This window comes from Patiria miniata, unplaced genomic scaffold, assembly GCF_015706575.1.
Source record: "Patiria miniata isolate m_02_andy unplaced genomic scaffold, ASM1570657v1 HiC_scaffold_21, whole genome shotgun sequence".
NCBI lineage: Eukaryota > Metazoa > Echinodermata > Asteroidea > Valvatida > Asterinidae > Patiria > Patiria miniata.
In genome coordinates, this window is record NW_024037060.1 from 3397028 (window position 1) to 3420475 (window position 23448).

At 38.8% G+C, this 23448-nt stretch overlaps 2 protein-coding genes and 1 pseudogene across 6 annotated transcripts; 1 reads left to right on the plus strand and 2 right to left on the minus strand.

The window, feature by feature from the left end:
• Nucleotides 1-2233: 2233 nt before the first annotated feature.
• On the minus strand, nt 2234-9895 carry LOC119729556 (annotated as a pseudogene).
• Nucleotides 9896-11075: 1180 nt separating this feature from the next.
• On the minus strand, nt 11076-15881 carry LOC119729558 (dnaJ homolog subfamily C member 9-like). Of its 2 annotated transcripts, none has more exons than XM_038202166.1 (5): nt 15833-15881; nt 13722-13874; nt 13141-13257; nt 12362-12573; nt 11076-12005 (listed from the first exon to the last, which is right to left on the minus strand). In XM_038202166.1, exons 1-5 carry the CDS (start codon nt 15864-15866, stop codon nt 11796-11798), a joined length of 726 nt encoding a protein of 241 aa, XP_038058094.1. In that variant the 5' UTR covers nt 15867-15881; the 3' UTR covers nt 11076-11795. The 2 variants fall into 2 exon arrangements, with proteins under 2 accessions (XP_038058094.1, XP_038058093.1); XM_038202165.1 differs by lacking the exon at nt 15833-15881 and adding an exon at nt 15130-15340.
• LOC119729559 (protein lifeguard 1-like) lies at nt 15295-23240 on the plus strand. 4 transcript variants are annotated; one of them, XM_038202167.1, is made up of 10 exons: nt 15295-15373; nt 17852-17935; nt 18673-18751; nt 19229-19282; nt 19803-19893; nt 20504-20587; nt 21153-21194; nt 21747-21836; nt 22186-22233; nt 22668-23240. In XM_038202167.1, exons 1-10 carry the CDS (start codon nt 15355-15357, stop codon nt 22815-22817), a joined length of 741 nt encoding a protein of 246 aa, XP_038058095.1. In that variant the 5' UTR covers nt 15295-15354; the 3' UTR covers nt 22818-23240. The 4 variants fall into 4 exon arrangements, with proteins under 4 accessions (XP_038058095.1, XP_038058096.1, XP_038058098.1 ...); XM_038202168.1 differs by lacking the exon at nt 15295-15373 and adding an exon at nt 15614-15771 and having other exon boundaries at nt 22668-23237; XM_038202170.1 differs by lacking the exon at nt 15295-15373 and adding an exon at nt 16387-16504 and having other exon boundaries at nt 22668-23239.
• Nucleotides 23241-23448: the final 208 nt, after the last annotated feature.

The window sequence follows — 23448 nt, forward strand, 5'->3', positions numbered from 1 at the left end:
CACGAATTCTCCTTCGCTGCTTCATAGAAATTAAAACGCCTGTTGTTTGATTTTTTCATTTTTTTCTATTCTTCTTCTTCAGCTACGGCACAATTAGCGTTGAACAGAGCAATTTATTTCAAGGTCAACTCGTCAAATGAGCGAGAGGCGGGTTGAATCAAAGCCAAATTTATGCATATCCGCGAATATTTACACGAATCTGAACGGTTTTAATCCTTGTTTACACTTTTCTTACTCCAAAAAAAAATCTGACTACGTGACGTTTGTTCTTTTTTTTCTGCAGAACGTGCACATTTTCATTTTAGACCCCAAATCGTATGCTGGATGGGAATTGGCATTCCGGTCATGCTCAATACATCCGTTTTCACAACGGGATTTAAGGCAGAAAACAAATTATCACGTATTAAAAAAGGTTGTCGTCAGCCAATCATTGACAAATGACGCATGTTCTGTGGGGGGGGGGGTTCGTTAAAAAAAATTGCGCTTTTTACAGTTATAATCGGGTTTTGGGAATTGTTATTTTGTATAGTTTTTCTTGGGTACTGTTTGATGTAGGCATGCCAACAAACTTAGGGGGCAAACCAAAAAATCCACACAGTAAAGTTGATTTCGTTTGGAAACATCTTTTATTTTAACTTCGTAACAAATTGTCAGCATTAGAAGTTGAAAATAAATGCCACTGGGTAATCGAGCACAATTCTTCAAAGATCATCAAACATTAATCGTCACTTTTTTTCTAAGTCCAATCATGAAACATCTATGATTAATGGCGTATACAGCAATTATAATCACGCAAAAATCTATCATGGAGTACACAAAGGTTGTCATAACGTTCTTTGATTAAAGTCATACTTTGCCGTTTCATTGAGACACGTTAAGAAATTCGGAAATATCTTCTGCCTGCACTGTATAAACTGTGTTTAGAGTTTCAAAACATTTCTAAACGCTTAATTGCACCCCTTGTTTACACGTTTGAATCTAATACATGTTTAGATTTATGGATCTCTGTCATAATGTTTAGGTACACAACGAAAGCATGCTAGTACCATCAAACATAAACTGTAAAAGTAAATAAAATCGACTTATCGGGGTTAAGGCGAATGACTCAGGAAAGGAAATTTAAAATAATTCACATTTTTACAAGTTATTTTTGATGGTACGAACAGGCTTTCATACTGTGCAAAAAATCTAAACCTGTCTTTGACTAAACCTGTGAAAAAAGTCGGGTACAAATTAGTGTTTAAAATCTAAGCTGCTTAAATAGGGAAATAAACTGTAAAAAAATTGCTTAAAGGGAATGTACAACATTTACTTTTGCTGCAACTTGCAGAAATAAATGGATTTGGAGGATTAGTATGTTATAGCAAATATTGTTAAACTGACTTGTTTCACGTTTTGGGCTTGTATATGCTGGAAAAACCAATAAACCAATCATGTTCTTGTAGTCTGGTTCCCTGACCCCACTTTTTAAGATTAAACGGAGAAATGTAAAGACTTTGCGGAATTGTAAGCTTAAAGAATCACTCTAGCAGGCTTGTACCCCCTTCACAGGTGTGTAATCAATTGCAAAGAAAGTGCGGAATAACAAAGTGAAAAGTTACGAGCACTTTTGGAAAAAAGCCATTTTTTTCCAACGCTGGTCGGCCGACCAGCGTTGGAAAAATACAGTTTTTCTTGAAAATGTCAGCACACCAGGAGCCACAATTTTACAGGATGCTTTAGACTGTCAATCCCTAACAATTTAGTAAGGTATTTCGTGATTATTTGATCATTTCGTTTTTTGATGTTTGCAAATGTTGTATCTTCCCTTTAAAGCACCTTGTTTTACAGTTTATTTTCCTATTTAAAACGTTCACTTTTATCATCTCGGGCGGATCGAATGTAAGTTCATTCCACATCAAGGTTAAAAGAATCAACATTTCAAAAATGTTCAATCGAAATTTATAGATATAATTCAAAGTATTCATAAGGAACTCAAAAAACAAACTACGATAAAATGAAATCAAAATGCAAAATACTTAAATTGTAATTACAACTTGGGTAATGGCAAGAAAGATAAAGAATGCTAAGAAGATTGTGAACTCTGGCTCTAAGTTATAAATACATAAGGAATTATTTTTTTCTATGGCAATTTACTTTAAAAACATGATTTAAATCGCGAATTAAAATGCCTGTTTTTTTTACATCGTTGGAACCTGTTTTCGAATATTCTGGGATTATTTTTTTTTCAGAATTGCGTATTTCAATACAATATTTTAAGTTCTAATGGTCTGCAATACTATAAACACAAGGAAGATTGTAATAATGTTATTCTTCACTTTTCTTCAAAAGTCGGGATGGATCTACTTAAAATTCATCTTTATTTCATTACAAGTGATTTCTTTCTTTCTGTTTTCATTTTCTTGTCGAGTAGTTAATTTTTTTCATTTACATATTTTGACAATCCTAAAATAATTCCACTAAAAGTCAACAAAAATCAAGATTTATTATCACTGATTTAAGAAAGTGCAATTTGAAAATTAACACTGTCAGAATCAAGCAACAATAAATATACCACTTGCTCTCAATTAATGTTAATTTAACTTTCAATTATAACTTAAGGAATAATTTATTTATTTTTCCAATAGAAAATATCAAAGATTGGGTTAACGGTAAGAAACAAATCACAATTGTTTCTGCGATGCACAAAAATACAACCAACAATATCAGTAATATCAATTTTGTGCCAAACATGTCCAAGTGATTCAAGTTTTCAAGTTTTACATTTGCAAATCTAAAGGTTCTTTTGAATTAAAGAAGTATGGGTAACACTGATTGACGAAAATTACTCACTATTATTTAACATTTGTCAGAAGTATCCTGAACGAGTAATTACAAACTGTTGGTAAAACTTGGCCATTCCAAGATCTTAATGCATTTAATATTAAAAATCAAGGTGATTTTATAAAGTGTAATCACCAATTTAATGGACAGGGACAACAAAATAACCAGCTTATAAGCACCAGTTACAGTTGCAATTTTTGAACAGAGATCATACCAAGCCAACTGCCACAAAATAATAATGAAAAAAAGGGAACCAATAACCACTACTCGCATAATGGACCCAAATGGCGTAATTTCATTTAATGGCACAATTAGTAGCCTCGTTGCCATGGTTAAAAACGTGGTAGCAGAAAGGTCTTCCGCGAGAAATGTATAAAATGGAAATCGAGTCAAATGTATAAAATTGAACTTAAGTCCATTTCAAAGACTTTCTGCAAAATGGTACTAGATTAGAATTCTGAATCATTGGGGATTTATTTCTGAAGATTGCTTACGATTTCTATTGGACGAGTGAATGACTGCCTTCATTCTGAGACACCCTGTTTTCCTTGGACATCTGCAGAGCACACCACAGGGCCGTGCGGATGCTGCGGGTAGCTTTGGCCAACTTCTCAATCACATCCACAAGGATATATCCTGGCAAGAACAAATCAGATGATTAGGGATTTGTGGATAATAGCCATAATCTCATGTTTTCATTATTTGTTACTGGCATACTGATAGGACCCACTTAAGTTATGCTAGTCGGATTACACAATATTTCTTGGATCAGATGAACAGATGCAGCATTATGTGATCAAAGGTTCTTTAAAAAGAAAGGGTATTGTTTTCTTTCGGTGATTATTAATAACTGTGATATCTGTAGTTTAAGAACAATTTCTATAATTTAAGATATTCTGTAACACTATCCATCACCTTTATATAATGGGTTTGTAGAGCTGGTTATGATTTGATAGTTGATACATCAAAGTGCAGTGCATTATACATAAGTGGAAAACTGTATACCTCAGTAGCAATTAAAGGGAATATTCATCATTTGCTTTTGCTGTAATTTTCAGAAATGGATGGATTTGGGGGGTTGGAAATATATAGCAAATATAGTTACAATGACTTTTTTTGAAATTTTGGGTTCAAAAATGCTATAAAAACCAAGAAAAACAATATATATAAGAAGAGACATATAAGAAGAAACAGAGCAGTTTACATACATTGGGGAATTGTAAGGTCAGGGAACCAGTCTAGCTGGCCCTTTACCCGTTCATAGGTGTGTAATCAATTGCAAACAAGTGCGATGGTCAATTGGGGCCAGTATTTGAAAAAAAAGCCAGTTTTTTCCAATGCTGGTCGGCCGACCAGCATTGGAAATTGATACAAAAATACCACTTTTCTTGAAAATGACAGTATACCAGGTGCCATGATTTTACAGGATGCTTTACACTGTCATTCACTAACAGTCCAGCAAGGTATTTCAAAATGATTTGGTAGTTTAATTTTTTGATGTTTGCAAATGTTGTATTTTCCCTTTAAGCCTAAGCTTTGACAAAGTCATACATTTTGTTACTCTTGTGTTCTTCTGGGCAAACTCCAGAAGTTACTTGAATTATTTGAAAGGCAGTTACTTTTAGTTTACAAACATAATATTGCTTTTGAAGATTCATGCCCCCAATCTCTGTTGTGAATTGAGGGGGAAAATATGAATTAGTGTTATGGCCAACCTCTCTGTTCTGACTGCTCCACGTTGCCATCTTGTGCACGTCGGAGTTCCTCTCTGCGCTTAAGCCCAGCCTCTTGAATGGCCTCCACCCAGTTGTCAAGACAGGCATCGATGCTGGGATGCAGTGCCTCAGCACAGAGGCCCCCAATCTTGCTCATGAGTGTGTACACCTGCAAACGGCGATAAGGGTGACTGAAATCATGCATTCAAAGACAAGCAGGGGATAATTGTAAACAAACAAAATGATTGCAAAATTAACCATTCACTCCACGAGATGAAGCCATGTGTTAATAACAATATGATGACTTCTTTGTTATTATGGTCCTTATTAGGTAACAGTTGTTTGCTTGTTTTCTTAATATTCCATGAACATTTTGTTTGTTAAAACAAGTCAGAGCGTACAACCCCCTCACATGTTGTTTCTGTTGGAAAATCCTTTAAGTCCCAACTGGTAAAACTTGTATCGTTTTTATCTTGCTCTTTTTGGACTAATTAAATAATATAAATACACGCAAATAGCTATTCACCATGAATAACAACAATCTGATTCTAAAATTTGCACTTCAGCTTGAATATAATATTTTAACAAGCAGTTTGTTTGTTTTTTCATTTTAAAAAGTTAGTCATGCAGATTAATTAATTGCATGCTCATTTCCCCATATCTGGACCCTTATTGAGGGTTACAATCATATCCAAGACATCTAAAGTAGTGAAAATGTAACAAGGTTTTGAACACGAGTGAGTTGCTTACTCTACTGTGCTCTTTGTAGAAATCCACAATCATCCTATCCAGGCTGGTGGGGTTTTCTGGGAGCTGGGGAGTTTGAATGGTGTTGGCACTGGATATTCGTCTGCCTGGATTGAGCCTTGACAACTCAATTTCAGTCTGGGCGGAAAAAGTCAGGAAAATAAAAAAAAATTAATAAACCACACTCAAAAAGATAAAACTAAATTGATACTCCTTTTCATAGACAAGTTTAGAAAAAAATGCCCTGCTTTCTAGTACAGGGTAGAAGAGGTAGAGAAAGTAAAATAAAGTCTAGTCTGTGCAAAGAAGACATTTCTTTGGGCATGTGTTTTCTATGGTTTTGTGGCTTGAAATTACTGAGGATATTTCTATTCCCCCTGGATGGGATACAAGTCTATAATCCCCAGCTTATGCTAGTGAATGTATTCATTTCTACTCCTGAGTGGAAAGAGTAGGTAAGTGGAATTAAAATTGTCTCAAGGACCCAAGAGATTTGAATGTCTTGAATTCCCTTGGAGCAGGTGGTATAAGGTAGCAATTTAATGAAAATAATAAGACAAATTTCATAAACTAAGGTAAATACATAAAATGGACTCACATTTTGCCCGAAGGTTATAACCTTGGAAAGGAAGACTAAAGGTTCACATTTTTATCTCCAAAATATTAATTTGTTTCCTTCAAATAAGTGAATCACTAAACTTACCTTCTTTCTTTCTTTCTCCATGCTATAGAACTGATAGTAGCAGGATTCCAGCTGAACATGTAACTGACTCAAGTAGGTCTGATTGTCATTTTGTGGTCCCTGTTGTGGCTGTGGCCAGGCAGCCACATTTTGGTTGTAAACCTCTGGCCTCATCACAGGAAAATACTGGTGCTGAAATTGACTATTAAATCCAAGATTGTGATTGGTTGACTGAAATGTTCCTTGATTCTGATTGGCTACTTGAATTGCCCGTGGCTGTGGCATGTTTCGGTGGGGAAACTGGTAGTTGGGCAGTCTATTTTGACCATAGGCTGCATTTCCAGCTTTTAAATTGCCTGGGAATTGATTTTGGTTGAATGCCATGTTGCCAGTTCGCAGATTCAAGTTTCCCTTGGCTGCCACAAACTTGTTGATGTCTGCCCAGTTGTTCATCTGCATCGTTTGGGTCTTGAGATTCACACTGGGTGCGAATGGGGTATTGACTGCCTGCTGTTGCTCGCTGTTTGGAAATGCTGATGCCGGCCTAGTCTGCCTTGGAAACTGCTCCCTGGACTGTGCCTGTTGTGCCGTGGCGGCAGCACTAGCTCTCTGCCTGAAGTACTGATGGGGATCCTCTGGGACTGGTGAACCCCTGCGGCCCTGGAAGACAAGGCATGGTTTCTCTGGTTCAAGTTCCCCGGGGCTTGTGAGCCAACCTGACTCCCTGAGGGTGGCATCCCTCCACAGTCCCCTCCTGAACTTGGCAAGTTCCCCGGCATGGGCCTGCCGGGGAAATTGCCAGTGAAATATGGAGCCTCAAGGTGGTCTCCTCTCATGAGATGACTGGGATGGAGATATTCCGGCAAGCCCTTTGTGCCATTGGAACTCGGCTTACCAGTACCCACAGACTGCTCTCCCAGACCCTGGACATCGCTTTCAGGGTTGCCATGAAACATCATCTCAAAAGAGGCCGGATGCGTGGGCCTTTTTGTGATTCCTGAAGTAAAACAAATATTGAAGACTGTAAACCAGTAATTATTATAATAATAATATAATGTAAACACAACATCGAAGTGTAGGAGTTCAACCTTTTTACAGAATCAATGACAAGACTCTACCACTGAAAAAAAATGGCACTGCCTGAATTTTTTTACAAACGGTTTTTGCAATGAAGCAACGGCATGCCAGAGGTCGCAGGTTCAAACCCTGCTCCAGTCAATTTCTTTGTTCAACCTTAAAATAATTCTATTGCACCTAGTCAGGTTCCCTATGTGGTTTCTTTGAAACTGATGTAATGAAAAGCTGTATCCTCTCCGATTGATGATCCCTAGCTGTTTGCTATTTTCCAGGTTTGCAACACAATTGCTAATGTTACTAGCATCGTGACATTGGGCATGATCTCTAGCTACATTGCATCTATGGGTTTATGGCTTCTGACTGGCAGCCCTTGAACAAAGAAACTGAAAAAAATGGGGACCACCAACAAAGGGCTGGATAGCTCAGTTGGTTGAGCACCGGAATGACAATCCAGAGGTCTCAGGTTCAAACCCCGCTCCATCAATTTCTAAGTTCAATCTTAAAATAAATTATCTTTATACTTAGAATGGAGACCCCAACCTTTGGTTTTCCTTCTTTTTTTCTTGTTAGTTTTGATACAAAATGACTCACCAGGAGGAAACTTTGAAAGCCTTGTGTTTTCATGCGTCATCTCATTGCTTTTAACCCAGACAGGAGCACTATCAGCTGGAGAGGACATCTGCAGGCCTTGAAAACTAATTGCAAACGATGAAGGAATATATTAGTTCACAATTTAATGTAAAAAAAAAAATTGAAATGTCATCTGTTGATTGTGATTTTACAATCACAATTCAAACTTTGGATTGTGTTTTTTACAATCACAATTCACAATTAAATTGAAACTGTCAGCCAAAGAAAACAAAAATGCACTTACTTTTATTAATTTAGGTTTTAGTGGGAGATGGTAAGCATTGCGTCTGTTATTTGATATTTTTTGTCAAAATTAACATTTTCTGCCGTTTATACAATTACAGTGTTAAAACATTTATAGAGGAAGCTACATTCACAGTTTCAGGTCAATAACGCATATTAACCCTGTCATCTTGAAACCAAATTGGTAAATATGTAACTCACTTGTCCTGGATGGCCTCATCTTTGGGCTGTTGGTTCTCCTGCCCGTTAAGAGCGGCCCCTTCTGCCTCTTTATTGGGCTGGCTCTCATCCAAGATCTGACACACCAGCTCATCAAACAAACCTGATCTGTCGAGCAAACTGTCCATGGGAGGCTCCCCGAGGTCCCCATGGTAATCAGTCTGCACTCGGCCGTTGCCTTGGTGGATGCCATGTGCTTGCTGCTGCTGGATCCAATAATGGCCCTGACTCTCCTGGCCCTGTTCCTAGAAATACAAATGATGCATGGGTGATGGAAAGTAGATTCATCACAAAACTGGGCCTTTGGCACGAAAATGACCTAAAGAGATATTCAGCGTAACTGGGCTAACATTAACATGGTGTACGTGTGAAACTAAAACAAAATGACAAAAGCAAAGGAACGAAAGTTAAACACTTGATCGCAAACTGAATAGGGCCGAAGCCCTATTCAAAATTAAGTTTAGGCCCAGCCTACAGGGTCGGGGATGTGGTTGGGGAAGGGAAGTGGTTAGGCCTAGGCCCCGGATTCTGGGGGCTAAGGGCCCAACGTTATATCTGAATTTATTTTACCTTAGGCCTATTTCCACCTCTGTATTTCCATCCAATTTACTAGCCTACAGTCATACTCATAGGGCCTAGAATTAGGCCTACTCTTTTCTGGTAGCCCAATATATATTTTTTTTAAGTTAATAGGCCTAGGCCTATTTTACATTTTATAAATTATAGTCCTAGGCCTTCATTTGCAATGTCTTTTCTTTAATATTAATGCAAACTAAATTTGTAAGACGGTGAACAGGCTCATCAGCCCCTAGCAAAACTAAAAGTTCTAACCAAAGTCAAGACAAGTCAGGCCAATCCGAAGCAAAGGTAGGTTAGGCCAATAGTTAATAATCGATTGTTCCCCCTCCACTGCCCCCCCCCCCCCCAAGACGTGGGGATTGTCTTTTTTGAAGTGACAAAATCCCCACCCCTTGGCCTTGGGCAAAATTTAAGAAATTAAGTGACAATCTCTGACATAGGCCTAGGCCTACCCATGTGGGCCGCACTAGTGTTGGCTAACAACATGAACAATGACAAAAGTCATTGACAAAAAATGACAAAAGAAAATGTCAATGTTTTTGAGTGACCAGAATCCTCACTCGCCTGTCCCTGCATGCCCTGACATGCCTGAGGCTAGAGCCTAGCCCAGGTTGGACGACGTCTTCATTGCAATACCCACATTGCATTACGACGGAGTCCAACCTAGGCTAGCCTGCCGAGGCATTGAAAAACGTGACCAAACATTGCAAAAACCCCGGCATCGGACCTTCACTTGGGCAGCGCGGGGCCGGGGAGAGGTGTGGAAACATTTCATGGGCACAAACTTACTTAATCACGTTAATATTTAATAGGGCCTAAGCATGATAATTTAGTTCCCTAAAACCACCACGAACGTAAGCAGTAAGGGCAGCATTACGTTAGGCCTACGTGTTTCTAGCTCGCACCCACTGAGACTGACTCGTCTCACTCATGTCACTCAGTCTCAGCTGCTCAGTGCGAGTCTCAAACCTTTCAATTTCTGGGACTTTGGTAGTCTCTACTTCATAAAAACAACAATACAAACTTTCTCAAGTTTCACTACGTGTAGATTATAACTCTATCGAATCACTTACCATTACTTTAATTGTTTGAATGGCGTTCCAATGGCTTCAAAAACATAAAATTAGGGAACAAAAAAGGCCCACTAAAATAATTGTCAGCTGCGAATCTTGACGCGCTACGCCCATTTCGGCCAAATGCGCACGCGCAAGCTGTTCAATTTGGTTTTTCATATAGTGTGTGACGAGAGATAAAATGTAACAGTTTATGTCAGATTACGTATTTAAGTAAAAAGAACTTTGTAAAATTACAACATTTGAAAAATACAGTTTAGTTCTATTTTGTCGTAGCTGATGCTCTGTACTTAAATGTAAAACAAAATCTCTAAAAGTTTAGCATTCCTGGGGAGTAGGTGTGAATGTTTGAAGTGACAAAAACAAAGACAAGCTTTGCCGTTAACGGTTACTCTCCACTACAATTGGCATAACAATTAACGCCAAAATGAGGCGTTACGACGATCAAAATTGTGTCGAAATATACGAGCTGATTTCAAAATACTATTCTCCAATGATGTTAAAGTACATAAGTCCTGAAGTATTTGCCAAAAAAACCACGATTATTTGTTTTTGTCTTGATCGATCTCTTTATCAGAGGGAGTAGGTGAGGAGAAATCAAGCAACCTAAATAGAGACGACTTTTGTTCGCGCCATCCCGTGTTGTGATTGGTCAACAGTTTTGCTAGCCTTCGTAACAGCCGTCGAATTTCCCAATCCACGGCTCGGCACTGTACCACCGCATGATGGCGCTAACACGGATAAACAGCGTCGTGCGCCTTCTCAAAATGAGGAGCTGATATGAGTGGTTTCTCATAGTTACACATAATAATAGGCCCAAATTCTCTTCGCAATTTAAGAATGAGTAAAAGGGACGTAGAAGGGGTCGGAAATCTGAATCCCCTTTTTTAGCGGAAGTAGAAAGAAACCGAATGCTGCGAGGCATATTTCCCTTAATTTGGGGACAACTAAAACTATAATTCTTGCAAATTAAATATTTGGATGTCATATCCAAATACACAGTGGAAACTTTAAAGAGATTTTCATATCTAATATGGTTTGGAGGGAAGCGGATAAACAAACCTATTTGACCCATTCTAGGAGCAAAACACTTTCCTTGTAAGATCCGCATAATTCTGATCCTACCCCATAGCTATGCTGCCCGCAGTGTTGCCACACAAGTATACATGCTGGCTGCTCTGACTATGAAGTATTATATGAATATCTCCCCGACATAGAGTAAGGAAAACATTTATCACTTGTCATAAAAGAATGACCAGATAATAATATGACAAACAGACCCTATAGTCACTTTTTTTCAGTTAAATACCTTTTGTACTTTATTCAACTTTGCATGGACTGGTCACCTTCACCAGTCTGTTTAAATTTTCCCGGTTCCACTGTACACCCCTATGGCATACATGTGTGAGGTGTGAGTGGGTGTCCTAGTTATACAATTCATGGTAATTATGGCTCTTACATTTTTACCTTTTCAGAAAAAAACCAACACTGTTTGCACACCAAGCAGAAAGTAATGCTGAAACGTTTTCCTCACAAAAGCCAAAATGTGCAGAGACAAGTGAGATAGATAAAAAGTGAACAAAAACCCTTTGTACACTGCGTCTCACAACTGAAATAATGTTTATCAAATGTTCATATTAACAGGACAAAAATGCTAAATTGCATTAGATGCGGAGTTTCAAATGAGATTTTATCTCTAGTTTTTCTTAAATCTTAAGTCTCTTGTGTGGCACATAATCAGTGGCAATACCTTTTTGTGTGATCTAATTACCATTGAAATCAAAGGTTGGTAAAAGTGCATCCTAGTTTCAAACGTTTACTACTAAGTTATCCTGCATGTCAATGTCCATCACAGGTTAACTAGTACACAAATAAGCACACTGACCCGGAAAGACGGGCAACCAGTGAGCTACTGTACCTTATATCATGAAAAAAGATACTAGGAACTAGACGTCTTATCTATCAATCACTGATTGGAATTCACTAGTCTTTCTTTCAAGTCGCTCATCATTTTTTCTTGGTTGCTTTGCCCTTCTTGCCCTTCTTTGGCTGTGGCTTGCAGTACTTAGCCTCCAATCCAGCCATGAAATTGTCCATCTGTTGTCCTCGAGACTGCTGCCGTTGTTTGATCATGGCCATTAAGGCGTCGTCGCCGTTTTCCTTTCCGAGACCGAGTTCCTTGGAGAGGTGTTCTGCCTCTTCTGCCTCCTGTTTTGCCTGTGGGTTCACAACGAGGGGAATGCATTTAGGAAGTCATTCATCATCTTGAGCTGGAGGACAAACTCCAGATATTTTTTTCTGCTGTTGCCCAGAAGTGGTGTCTAACAGCAACTGTTGAAATTATGTGGTAACCAAGTCATATGAATGAGACATTTAGACCACTGACAAATTTACATAAAACAAGGTCATCAAAAAAATTGAGATACTGTCTCCCAGTGACAGGCATAGGTCCAGTGACCACAGCATGAATTAAATACCAAGTCACATTTTTGATGGCAAAAGTATTTCGTAAAAAAAGTGTGCCATGGTCTGAACAAGTACTTACTGCACTGACTGAAGGAGTAACAACTGACCTTTTTCCTTCGGCCTGATTTCTGTTTCTTGCTCTCCTTTGTGAAGGCCTCGTACTCCGGCAGTTCTCCTTTGTTGATCAGATCGGTGAGGATTTCGGCAAACCGGGACTCGTCTTCGTGGGTGCAGCACAGGACGTTCTCTAGGATTTGCTCCATGTCTCCTTCGTACTCCAAATACGATGCCTTCAGATCCTCCAGCTCTTCACTGGAACCTACCATGAACAGACAACGAGCAATCCAAGACAAAAAAAATTGCCGTTACCGGTGGACAAAAAATGGGAAATGCCTTTATGGGTCATGGGAAATGCCTTTATGAGTTTGAAGGCAATGCCAATTCACACTAGACGGAAGGCTTGTTGAAGGAGCATGATTGAAGTCGTTTTGTTTTTTATTCAGAAAATGATGGTTTTCATTAATGAGACATTTGAATGCATTTTTATTTTGTGGTCCTGGGCGTAAACAATATGGACCATTAGAAACGATACACATACGGACATGTATGTGGCTTGGAAACAAAATGGTAGCATGAAGTGCAGTTAATGCGTAACAAAATGAACTTTGACCTTGATTTACTGAAATAAGTACGTTTCAAAGTGCATAATTTTTGTTCAGATGTTACTTTATGATGGTGGGTGCTCCTGAATTTTTTAAATTATGAATTTTAAAGATAGCATGTCCATCCAACAATCAAACATCCATCAAACGTACTAATTTACATTATGTCTGAGAGGGTATAGATAATTAGTCCATTACTGCGTGTAATTTTTCTTTCAACTTACCTTGATACTTTGTTTCAAACTCTCGGATGTCATTGACAGAAACCTTCTTAAAAAGAATCCGCCAGTAGTCAGCCCAGTCCTTGCACTGTTCAGTATCAATTTCATCGTCCACTTCCCCTGTTATTATACATATGAAATTATCTGTAAATTTAATATATAGTCTATGAAGTTGGAATGATTTACAATTACTTGGTATTTTTTTTAACTCATGGTTTCAGTCTCATGAAGCAATAGCCTGTCAGAAATGTCTGGTTCCTGACAGTTTCATCATATGAAAGGAGTGTGGGTCATTGGTTGATTTGAGACACATGATCTAAAGTGTCCCATTTTCAAATCCAGCTACTGGCTCAACATTGCGTCCTTGGGCAAGCCACTTTACATGTACTTGCGTCACTCCACGGACAAGTATAAATGGATACTGGTAACAACTAGGAGTAACCTGTGATGGACTGATGTCCCAACGAGGGAGAACAGAAACAATTTCATTTGCTTCATGCCATGGAAACCAGAGATAACTGATCCGCTGAGACGTTCGACTTGAGATGGACCTTGCAGTATAAAGACAGAGTTTGATTTCTTACCCGTTTCATCATATAGCGCTCTGAGATTTGTATCACTCAGTACGCGGTAGATTCTGCCAAGAGCCTGGAACTTTTGGGTTGCTTCTTCCTTGGCATCGCTGCTGACTCGATCTGGATGGACTTTCAGAGACAGTTTGTAGTATCCTCGCTTTACTGGGGGAAAAAACATATTTCACCAAAAGATCTGTCAAAATGAAGTAACCTTAGATGTCTTCTTGTGAAAGTGTTAAGTAAAAGGAGTCTACTTCTAGAATTAGAAGGCACCCGTGTGCCTTCTAGCACTATCATTTTTTTTGGTGGTCGTAACCCTATGGGATCGGCATTGGAGCCATATAGGCGAATTACTCGCGGTTCGCATCAAGTGTGTGCAACGAAAAACTGACGGTGGCGAGTAAAAACTCTCATTTCTCAAAAAAATTTCGGTCCGATGGTCCAAAAACCATTGTTCCCAAATTTGAAAGAGTTATGGATCAGCCTGGGCAACCTTTTGGGGTGATTTTTGGTTAAGAAAGTGGAATTCTAAATGCAAGTAATTCGTCTATCAAAGCTCCAATGCCAATTCCACAGTCAGACCACCATCCAAAAAATGATAGTGAGAAGTAGAAGGAGCCATGCCAGCAGTGTTATAGTCAAGTATAGCTCCGCGATAGAAAGTAGGAAGTGTATATTTAGCCGGCTAGATTTAGCTGGCTTTCTTTTCAGAATTATATTACATAATACTAGTTATGGCGGAAAAAAATGTTGCAACCTGACGCCATTTCAGTGGTTGTTTACAAAGTCTATGGAGAGTCAAGAAAGTATTTCGTAAACAAAATTGGAAATGTTTCTCAGTCCCAGATTCATGTCTTATCATCATTTTAGCAATGACTGACCTTCATTGAGATGATAAATGAAGAAAAAAGTGGCGTCAGTATGCAACATTTTTTTCCGTTACGGCAGCCGTAACGTGATTTTCAACTGCTCGTTACGGAAATGTCTGGTTCCTTAACGTAATATTAAGAATAAGATTCAATATTCAGGATTTTTGGCAGCAGGAACCAGACTTTTAACCTACTGCCGGTACTGGTTCTCGGATTTTTTATTTCCCTTTCAATTTTAGTTTTAAACCCGGTACCTTCCGCATTGAACGGGGTCCTAAAGTGACGAAGCTTTGCACAAACTGCAATGCTTAATGCTTGTTTGTCATGCAACGTGATTATGAACACTGCTGCGCTGGTGAACAAAATGATTGATAGACTACGTAACGTCGGGAGGTAAGGGAGTCCACCTGGGCTAATTGATAGACCTACTTTAATTATCCTCGACTCGAGGCTCGACCCTCCATAATCTGCGCAGGTAACGCTTGCAACGCGCGCGCAACGTAAGTGCGTAGAAATAGAACCGCGTAGCTTTAGGGGGTCTGACGTACCTTCATTTGCAGAAGCTTCCTTTATGATACCTAAAATTTCATAAAGATCTTGTGTTCCGAACAACTCTACACAACTCTCGAGTAAGGCGGGCATTTTCGAAGTTTGGACGAACAACTTCTAATCTTCAAAATAAAAACACGGTGACATCGACAAGCAGACAAGTGACAGAAAATCACACAGCTTCGTGTGGCGCGCCACCAAAATCGAGTGGCGCGCTTAACGGAATGTTCCATTATACCTGTGGTGATTATTTCAAACCGATCAAACTAGAATGGAATCGCATGTTTTCTTGACGAAATCGTATTCTCATAAATATGGACGAAAATTGCATACATAACTTATTTTGAATGAATGCTTGTTATTTATGGGTTTTTTTAAAGATAACTTTTAAGTGTAAACGTTAAAAGTACTTTCAAATAGCCCTATAAAATAATGGACGCTCTTTCGTTTTACCTTTAAACTTTTATTTTTTTAGTATGGTCACGCACGGGAGATCGTGTTATTATGAATACGTGAAGAGCAGGGCTCCTGACTTCTTGATTTGTGCGTGTATTACGTGGAAATCACAAAATGCGCTGGTCTGATAATTCTTAATTATTGATGATATTTGAAACAAGAACACAGACCACACAAGTATCCCGGTAAGACACCAAAGGGTTCTTATTCCTCCATGGTTAATGTTAATACCACAGTAAACAGTACCTTTATCACGTTTACAGCATGGAGGTAGAATCATGTTTTTATCATGTGACCATGATGAAGAAGGTGGAGCTAAGCATTTAAGATGGGGGGGGGGGGGAGTGGCAGGGGGGGGGGGGCTCGGGCCCTGAATCCTAGGGGTTGTGTTAATTACTTATAGAACTAGAAGTAGGTGGTAGACGGAGTAACTTGGGCCCTACTTATCGCCTTTTTTAACATTTGGACAAATGTATTGCCTCAGGCTCTTTGACATTTGGACAAAAAAATGTTAAAAAGGTGATACTTCAAATAAAGCAATAATTACATTGTTGTATGATCTGACACTACTTTTTCACATGGTCAGAAGTTGCAGATAAGATTACAAAAACAAAAACAGGAATTTGTAGCTGAAAAATGTGTGATCTATTAGTATTACTTTGAGCATTTTTACGACTCCACGTATAGACCTTTTCGTCATCACTTAGGTGGCATCCTACTACATTCTTTCCCATGAGACTGCCTGATTATCAAAAATGATATTTATTTATTTTAAATCTTATAATATTTTTTTTAGGTGTCTTTTTTTTCTGGGCAAAATAGCGGAGTTGCGATGATACGTAAAGAAAAGTACGGAGCATACACTGAGAATTACCTACATCAATTTGCGGGACCCAAGCTCAGTTGTGAAGCATACAGGTTCAATTTTAATCTTATAATCCATCATGTAAATTGATCAAGATAAATGATCCTTAAATTTGAGCGCATGAATTATGTTAAATATTAACTTGCTGTGATCTGCACACATACATGCTTGGCTGGGTGTGTCAGATGATGATGCGTTTGTGATGCTCTGAAAATCCGTTGTACAAGATTTGGACCGGGGATTAATTAATTTTTGCGCACTGTCCAGGGTTATTATTGTAAGTTTTTTCTTTTGTACTTGTTTCATTACATGTAGATATTATGATTTGGGAGATGACTATTGAGTTTTGTGAATTTAATTACTATGGAGGAGTTGCATTGTCACTAGTCATTGTCAGGGTTCTGTTTGCATTATATTATATCACGAGGGGTCCATATTGTACAAAGGATGGATGCTTTATGCTAGATTAATGGCATTTGGAAGCATTTTTAAGACAATAAGAAATTATGACCTTTCAATTTCTCTGTGGAGGGCATCAAGGCAACGAAAGTCAACATTGCTACATTGACTGTCCTGGATACCCCCATCTCTGTGGTCAGGTTGTAATATCAGGGGGCATTTGATTAAAATACATCCCATCGTGCGTTTGTATCCTGTGCATGATGGGCCGTAATTTCAATGGAGTGCCCCCTGAAATTGCATTGTGAACACAAAGATAGTGGAATATTATGAGTCCAGGAATAGGGTTGGACTACAGTGACAATTTTTTTTGGGTGATACCGAACAAAACCGAATGATATTGTCAAAGTACCAACATTGAACCTTGCATTGGAATTTCATCACCTCTTAAATGAGGCCAATTGTGTACAAAAGCCCCCCCCCCCCCAAAAAAAAAAACGTGACAGAATTTCAGAAATAACTTGCACAGAAAAAGAACTGAACTATATAAATTTGTTTAAAGTACTTGTGGTCACAGTAACCAGGTGAGAAGTTCACTTACTCAGTTACCGTAGTTACCGAGCAGGGCCTTTGAAGTTCTGACCATGCTGCCTATGTGTTTGCATTTCCAAAAACTGCATGTCATATTGTATTTTGATGATAGTCTGACCAGAAATGTAGGCGCCTACCCGATAATACTGAAAACTGCGATATTTTTGCGACGGTAAAATCTAATACTGCACAAACCTATGCATGAAATCGCCTATGGCCAAACTATGGATCAAACTACAAACAACAACGCATTTACATGTATACACAGCCATACAAATGACTGCTATAATGTGGTGAAGTGTTTTGTACCCAATGCTAAAGAGTGTTTAAAAAAATAAATTCCAAGTTCCACATCACAGCAGTCGATCAAGATAATTATGTTTTATGTCTTGTACTTTTTGTTTCTTCAGATATGAGTTACAACAGTATGTCAGAGGGGGACGCAGAGTTTGGAGGGAATGACTTTGAGTTTGCGGACAAGGACATCAGACATGGTCAGTTATACATGGTTCAGACTGGCGTGTCTTCAGGGCCCGGGTCGAACAAACTATCTCAAAGATTTTAATTGAGTGGTGGATTTTTTGCTTAAAGATATAGTCCATCATTTGTAATTTGTGCATTTTGCTCGTTTGAAGCAACAAAAGTGCTCAAAATCTAAAGAATGGTACTGAACAACTAACCTGATGAAGTTTCAGCTTAGCTTCAGCTGTATATTCCGAGAAAAACAGCATTTTAGGATCTCAATTTCAAATCAAAAGTTGCTGAATCATGTTTTGAATTGGGCCTGAATTCAGCGTCCGAGACACGTTCTCACTGAGCCGATTGCAGCTATGCGATGTCGCGCACTGATCCGACGAATTATAGCAACTGCGTGTGCGTCGCGCCAATGCTTGCGCGCGCTTTGCCGAATAACAAAACCAACTACTAATTTAAATTTCCTATGGTGCGTCTTAAGAAGCACCGTTGGAAAGGCCTTCTTTCGTTGATTACCTCAAAATGACAGCTTGCCAGAAAGAATAATTTCACAGGGAGTTTAGTCCCCGTACTATCTTTCAACAAAGTATGTTTTTCAACAATAATTACGCCAGTTACTTTTCGGATAGCTGCAAATGATGGACTATAGCTTTAATTTATATTGTTTTTACCAGTGTATGTTTCCTAGCCACTTATTTTCTGAACAGAAAAAAGACTGTCTACCATATTCAACACATTTCTATTTTTCTTGCCATAGGATTTATCCGCAAGGTGTACGGAATTCTCACGGCACAGTTGGTGGTTACCATAGGGATTATAATCCCGTTCGTCTATGTGTAAGTTTTGCATTTGGTACTCTTTGCTTATATTCAATTACCTTTTTCATCAGCCAAAAACATTGCACGCTGACGTTCTACAGTTAAAATTAATTTGCTCTTTAAGCAGATCGAGATAACTGTTTCTGCATTTAGATTACAATCTATCTTTGGGGAGTAGTAAATCAATTGAATCTGAACGCTTCAAAATAGCACGGAGCTCTGTTTGAGACCATGTACTTAACAGATTACTACATAAATTTTACTCTGGTTTTTGCAAAACGTCAACTCAGTTGTTTTCTTATTTTCCACATTGGTCCTGTATCTGAATAGATTGTTCTGACTTAAGTGCAGTTGCTTTACAAGCGAAGTATCTACAAGACCTAAATATCTGTTCCCAAGAGAATGGGCAAAGAACAGTTGTGTTCCTTTCAACTACTTATTGTCAGCTTTTTTAAATGCATACTTATCTGTATTTTGTCTCCATCTTTTTGTCAGTGACTCTGTGAAAGATTACACGCGAGTGAACTCATGGCCCTTCTGGACTGCATTGTAAGTGCACATTGAGAGATGAACCATGATACAATATAGCCCTAGCCAGATCCTTCAATTCTAAACCCACACAGAGGTTTTGAGGAGATTTGGCAGGTTTTAGAAGGGTAGATGCCAATCATTCTGTGGCAGTATAAGTTACAAACAAAAAAGTTCTTGGACTTGGAGAAAAAAAAATGGAGTAAAAATGTGGGTTACCATTAAAAGTGTGCAACTTGATGAATCTTTGTGATAATCGTGGTCTTAACAATGGGTTTGATTTCAATATCAGTGGTATAGGAAGTGCGATATCGATCTCAAACCAACTTATAATGTTTGCAGGGGAACAAGTGAATGACAAAATCAATTCTGAGATTATCGTAATGAGTTGTAAATTCACGGATAGAAATTCAGTCAATATGTACAGCTACATCAGAACTGTGAGGTTTACTTTAGTGCCTGAACACAGCATTAAACAAAAAACTTATTGATTTCAGATGAGAGCAGCATTTTAATAATTCTTTGTGGTTTTCACCCATAGCGTCATGACTTTGGTTCTGATCATCGCGTTGTCGTGCTTCTCCAACCTACGCAGGTCTTTCCCGATCAACTTTATCGCCCTCTTCTTGTTTGTAAGTCAGTAGTCCTTATACAAATAAGCTTTTTTAGAACTACATGTGCATGGAAAGTTTGAGTGTCTTCAAATCACCCATAAGGGAAACTGGCAACCTGAATGTAGTGTTTTTAGGGTCGAAAAGAAATATTGAGTCTGTTGGAACATGGGCTTGACTCCACTTGACAGTTTTACCCATGCCCCAACTCTCAACTGTTCAGGCAAAACTAACTCGAGATTTGAAATGTAATCCAATGGTCAAGATTCAAATTCTGATCTTGTAATTACTTTATTCTGAAAAAAAAGTGAAATAGGGTGTAGGATTTTTTTAATGCAAATGCAGTCCTAGACCTATTTATCTGGCAGCTTATAAATGAAGAATTCTTTCCCTTTTTAAGGACTAGAGTTTTTGACAGATTTGGGAGTAGTGAAATGTTTCGAAGTAATGTGAAAAAATGTTGTTCAGTTTAAAAAAAAGTTTTGAGCAAGCTACATTTTTAACATGGCTAAAACGCTTTAGAAGTGCCCCCAGTTATGCAGGTGTAGTTGGAGGGCAGCCATGTTGAAGAGATGTAACATGCATCGTCCATGTTCTACATTAATTTTGTTTGTTGTGTCGTATTTGACAGACCATTTTTGAGGGTGTTCTTCTTGGTCTGGTCTGCAGCTCATATGATACCAACACTGTGCTCATTGCGGCGGGCATCACTGGAGTAAGTTATTGACAAACACATAGACTCATGAAGGTCAAATGAGTGACAGGAGTTCCCCTAATATAACCTCCTCCCCCTCCCCCCCCCCCCCCCCAAACAGAATGATCCGATAGGCCTGCCCCATGGTTTGTGACCAATCACAGCCATGATTATGGCAGGGGAAGAGGATTGATTGTTTGACTGTCTGCGACTGTTAAAATAGCAGGAGGGTTAATTCAATGGGGAACAAAGCACAGTGATTTGTCAACACAGGCCAGAGTAGCATGGGTGTGGTATCGGAAGGTGTGTGGTATGTAGGAATTCCCAGATATAAATACAGTGAAATCTTGATAAGTCAAACCTCAAGGGAACAGGTTCAAAATTTGACTGAAGCAGATTTTTGAGTTAAGCAGGGTTGTATATCATTGTTATACTACTGAAGTGAATGGATTCTTTGTTTGACTTTATAATAACAGTTGTTTTTAGTTATCAAAGTTTTACTTATCGAGATTTCACTGACCAAAATGTTCGTCAAATTGCCAAGTATATAATCTACTTTTTGTGTGTTTTTGTTGCTTTTTCACAGGTTTTAGTGCTGGCATTGACAATCTTTGCATTTCAAACAAGGGTAAGATTTTTTTTTATATCTATAATGAAAAGTAAATGAATATTTGGTCAAGTGCAGTTTCGAGTAGTCCAATACAAAATTATGAAAAAATTGACAGCCCTATTAGGCCAAGAAAAAAAAATAGTCGGTCTCTGGTCAGACCGAAGTTCCGGAGTTGTTGCGGCGACGCGGTTTTTTTTTGGGTGGCTTTTTTTTTTTTTGAAGCTTGTATTGTACAGACAAGGTGCGTACTATTTTGCTTTTTTGTGTCCTCATTATACATTGGTGTCCTCCATAATTTGCTTTGGTGCCCTTTATCATTTGCCTTGGCGCAATTTCCCCATTCCTTGGTGCTCCTTGGTACAAAAATTTGAGGAGACGCAGCAATAGAGGGCGCTGTTGGAGCTTCCGTGTTAATTTGAAGAACAAAAAAAGGTTGACGCGCATGATTAAAATCGACGCGCGCGCTGACCAGAGACCGACTATTTTTTTTTTTTTGGCCTTAAAGAGTTATGATACAGTGATTAAACATTTTTGTTAATTAGATTTTTGTAATCGCCATGTTTATCACAGATTGATTTCACCATGATGTCTGGATTGCTCTTTGTGGCCTTGATTGGACTTCTGCTCTTTGGAATATTTGCCGCCATTTTCCACAGCAGAGTGAGTAAAACATAAGAAGTTGCTTGTTTTCACAAAATTGAATGTGTTCAATAAGAACCCTTGCAAATTTCAAAAGCCTGGCATGGCACTTCTCAGACTGTTCATGTTTAAGCTGATTGTGTTTTGCTGAAATGTATTTAAAAGTGCACTTAAACAAGCTTTATTCAATTGTACAACTCTTTTTAATTCTTGAAGTTTTCATTTTTTGTATCAAATTTGTACCGAATCTACAAATTTCATTAGATGCATATATATGCATCAGTGACAATTTTTCTTAAATTGGTCAAAAATTCAGATAGTTTGAGATTAATTTACTAAGTCATGATATTCTGTATTCTTGTTTTTATAGGTACTGGATATTGTCTACGCTTCAATTGGAGCTATAATCTTTGGTCTGGTAAGACAGTTTTCTTGACGAAAAATAGAGTAAAAACATTCAAGCTTTTGAGACAGACCCCTCCCCCTAAGAATGACGTTTGTCTTCTAATCCTCACATTTTTACCATTCATTTTACCAAGTGTGATGGTTTTCGCGGATTCTGAAATTGAAGCCTTTGCATTCTTGTGGAATGTCATTTATAAGATTTTGTGGTAAAAGAAATTTGTTTAAAAATTGGTTTGTATCGTTTAGGATTCTGTTCTTCACTAGAGCACTGATAAAGGGATCCTCAGGCTAGACTGTTCTATGTTTTGTAAACGTGTAATAATATGCAAAACACAAAGTAAGCAAAAGTGTACACAGCACTCTTTGTATATATGAGAACAGATTATGAAAAATATTTGAAATATTTTTCGAAACTTTATTTCTAGATGTTTTTATTTCTCTTCTCAGTACATCGTCTTTGACACCCAATTGATTCTGGGAGGCAAGCACAAGTACAGCATCTCGCAGGAGGAATACATCTTTGCTGCCCTCAACCTTTACGTCGATATCGTCCAGATGTTCATGATGATGCTGATGCTTGTCGGTCGAGCCCGATAGACAAGACATTAAGGGGAGGGGTGATAAGGGGAGGGACTATAAAGGGAGTTGCTATATGGGGGAGGAGCCATAACGGGGAGGGCCTATAAGTTGCAGCCCAATAGAGAAGACATTAAGGGGAGGGGTGATAAGGGGAGGGACTATAAAGGGAGTGGCTACAAGGGGGAGGAGCCATAAGGAGGAGGGCCTATAAGTTGCAGCCCGATAGGCAAGACATTAAGGGGAGGGGTGATAAGGGGAGGGGCTATAAAGGGAGTTGCTATAAGGGGGGGGGAGCCATAAGGAGGAGGGCCTATAAGTTGCAGCCCAATAGAGAAGACATTTAGGGGAGGAGTGACAAGGGGAGGGACTATAAAGGGAGTGGCTACTAGGGGGAGGAGCCATAAAGGGGTGGGCCTATAAGTTGCATCCCGATAGAGAAGACATTATGGGGAGGGGTGATGAGGGGAGGGACTATAAAGGGAGTGGCTACAAGGGGGAGGAGCCATAAGGAGGAGGGCCTATAAGTTGCAGCCCGATAGGCAAGACATTAAGGGGAGGGGTGATAAGGGGAGGGGCTATAAAGGGAGTTGCTATAAGGGGGGGGGGGAGCCATAAGGAGGAGGGCCTATAAGTTGCAGCCCAATAGAGA

Coding starts and splice junctions, on each gene's coding strand:
- LOC119729558 (XM_038202165.1), bottom strand. CDS start 15,223: ATGCCCGCCTTACTCGAGAGTTGTGTAGAGTTGTTCGGAACACAAGAT. Junction 13,875..15,129: donor GGAAGCTTCTGCAAATGAAG/GTACGTCAGACC, acceptor TTTTTCCCCCAG/TAAAGCGAGGATACTACAAA. Junction 13,258..13,721: donor AGCGCTATATGATGAAACGG/GTAAGAAATCAA, acceptor GTATAATAACAG/GGGAAGTGGACGATGAAATT.
- LOC119729559 (XM_038202167.1), top strand. Junction 19,894..20,503: donor TTATCGCCCTCTTCTTGTTT/GTAAGTCAGTAG, acceptor CGTATTTGACAG/ACCATTTTTGAGGGTGTTCT. Junction 22,234..22,667: donor GAGCTATAATCTTTGGTCTG/GTAAGACAGTTT, acceptor TTCTCTTCTCAG/TACATCGTCTTTGACACCCA.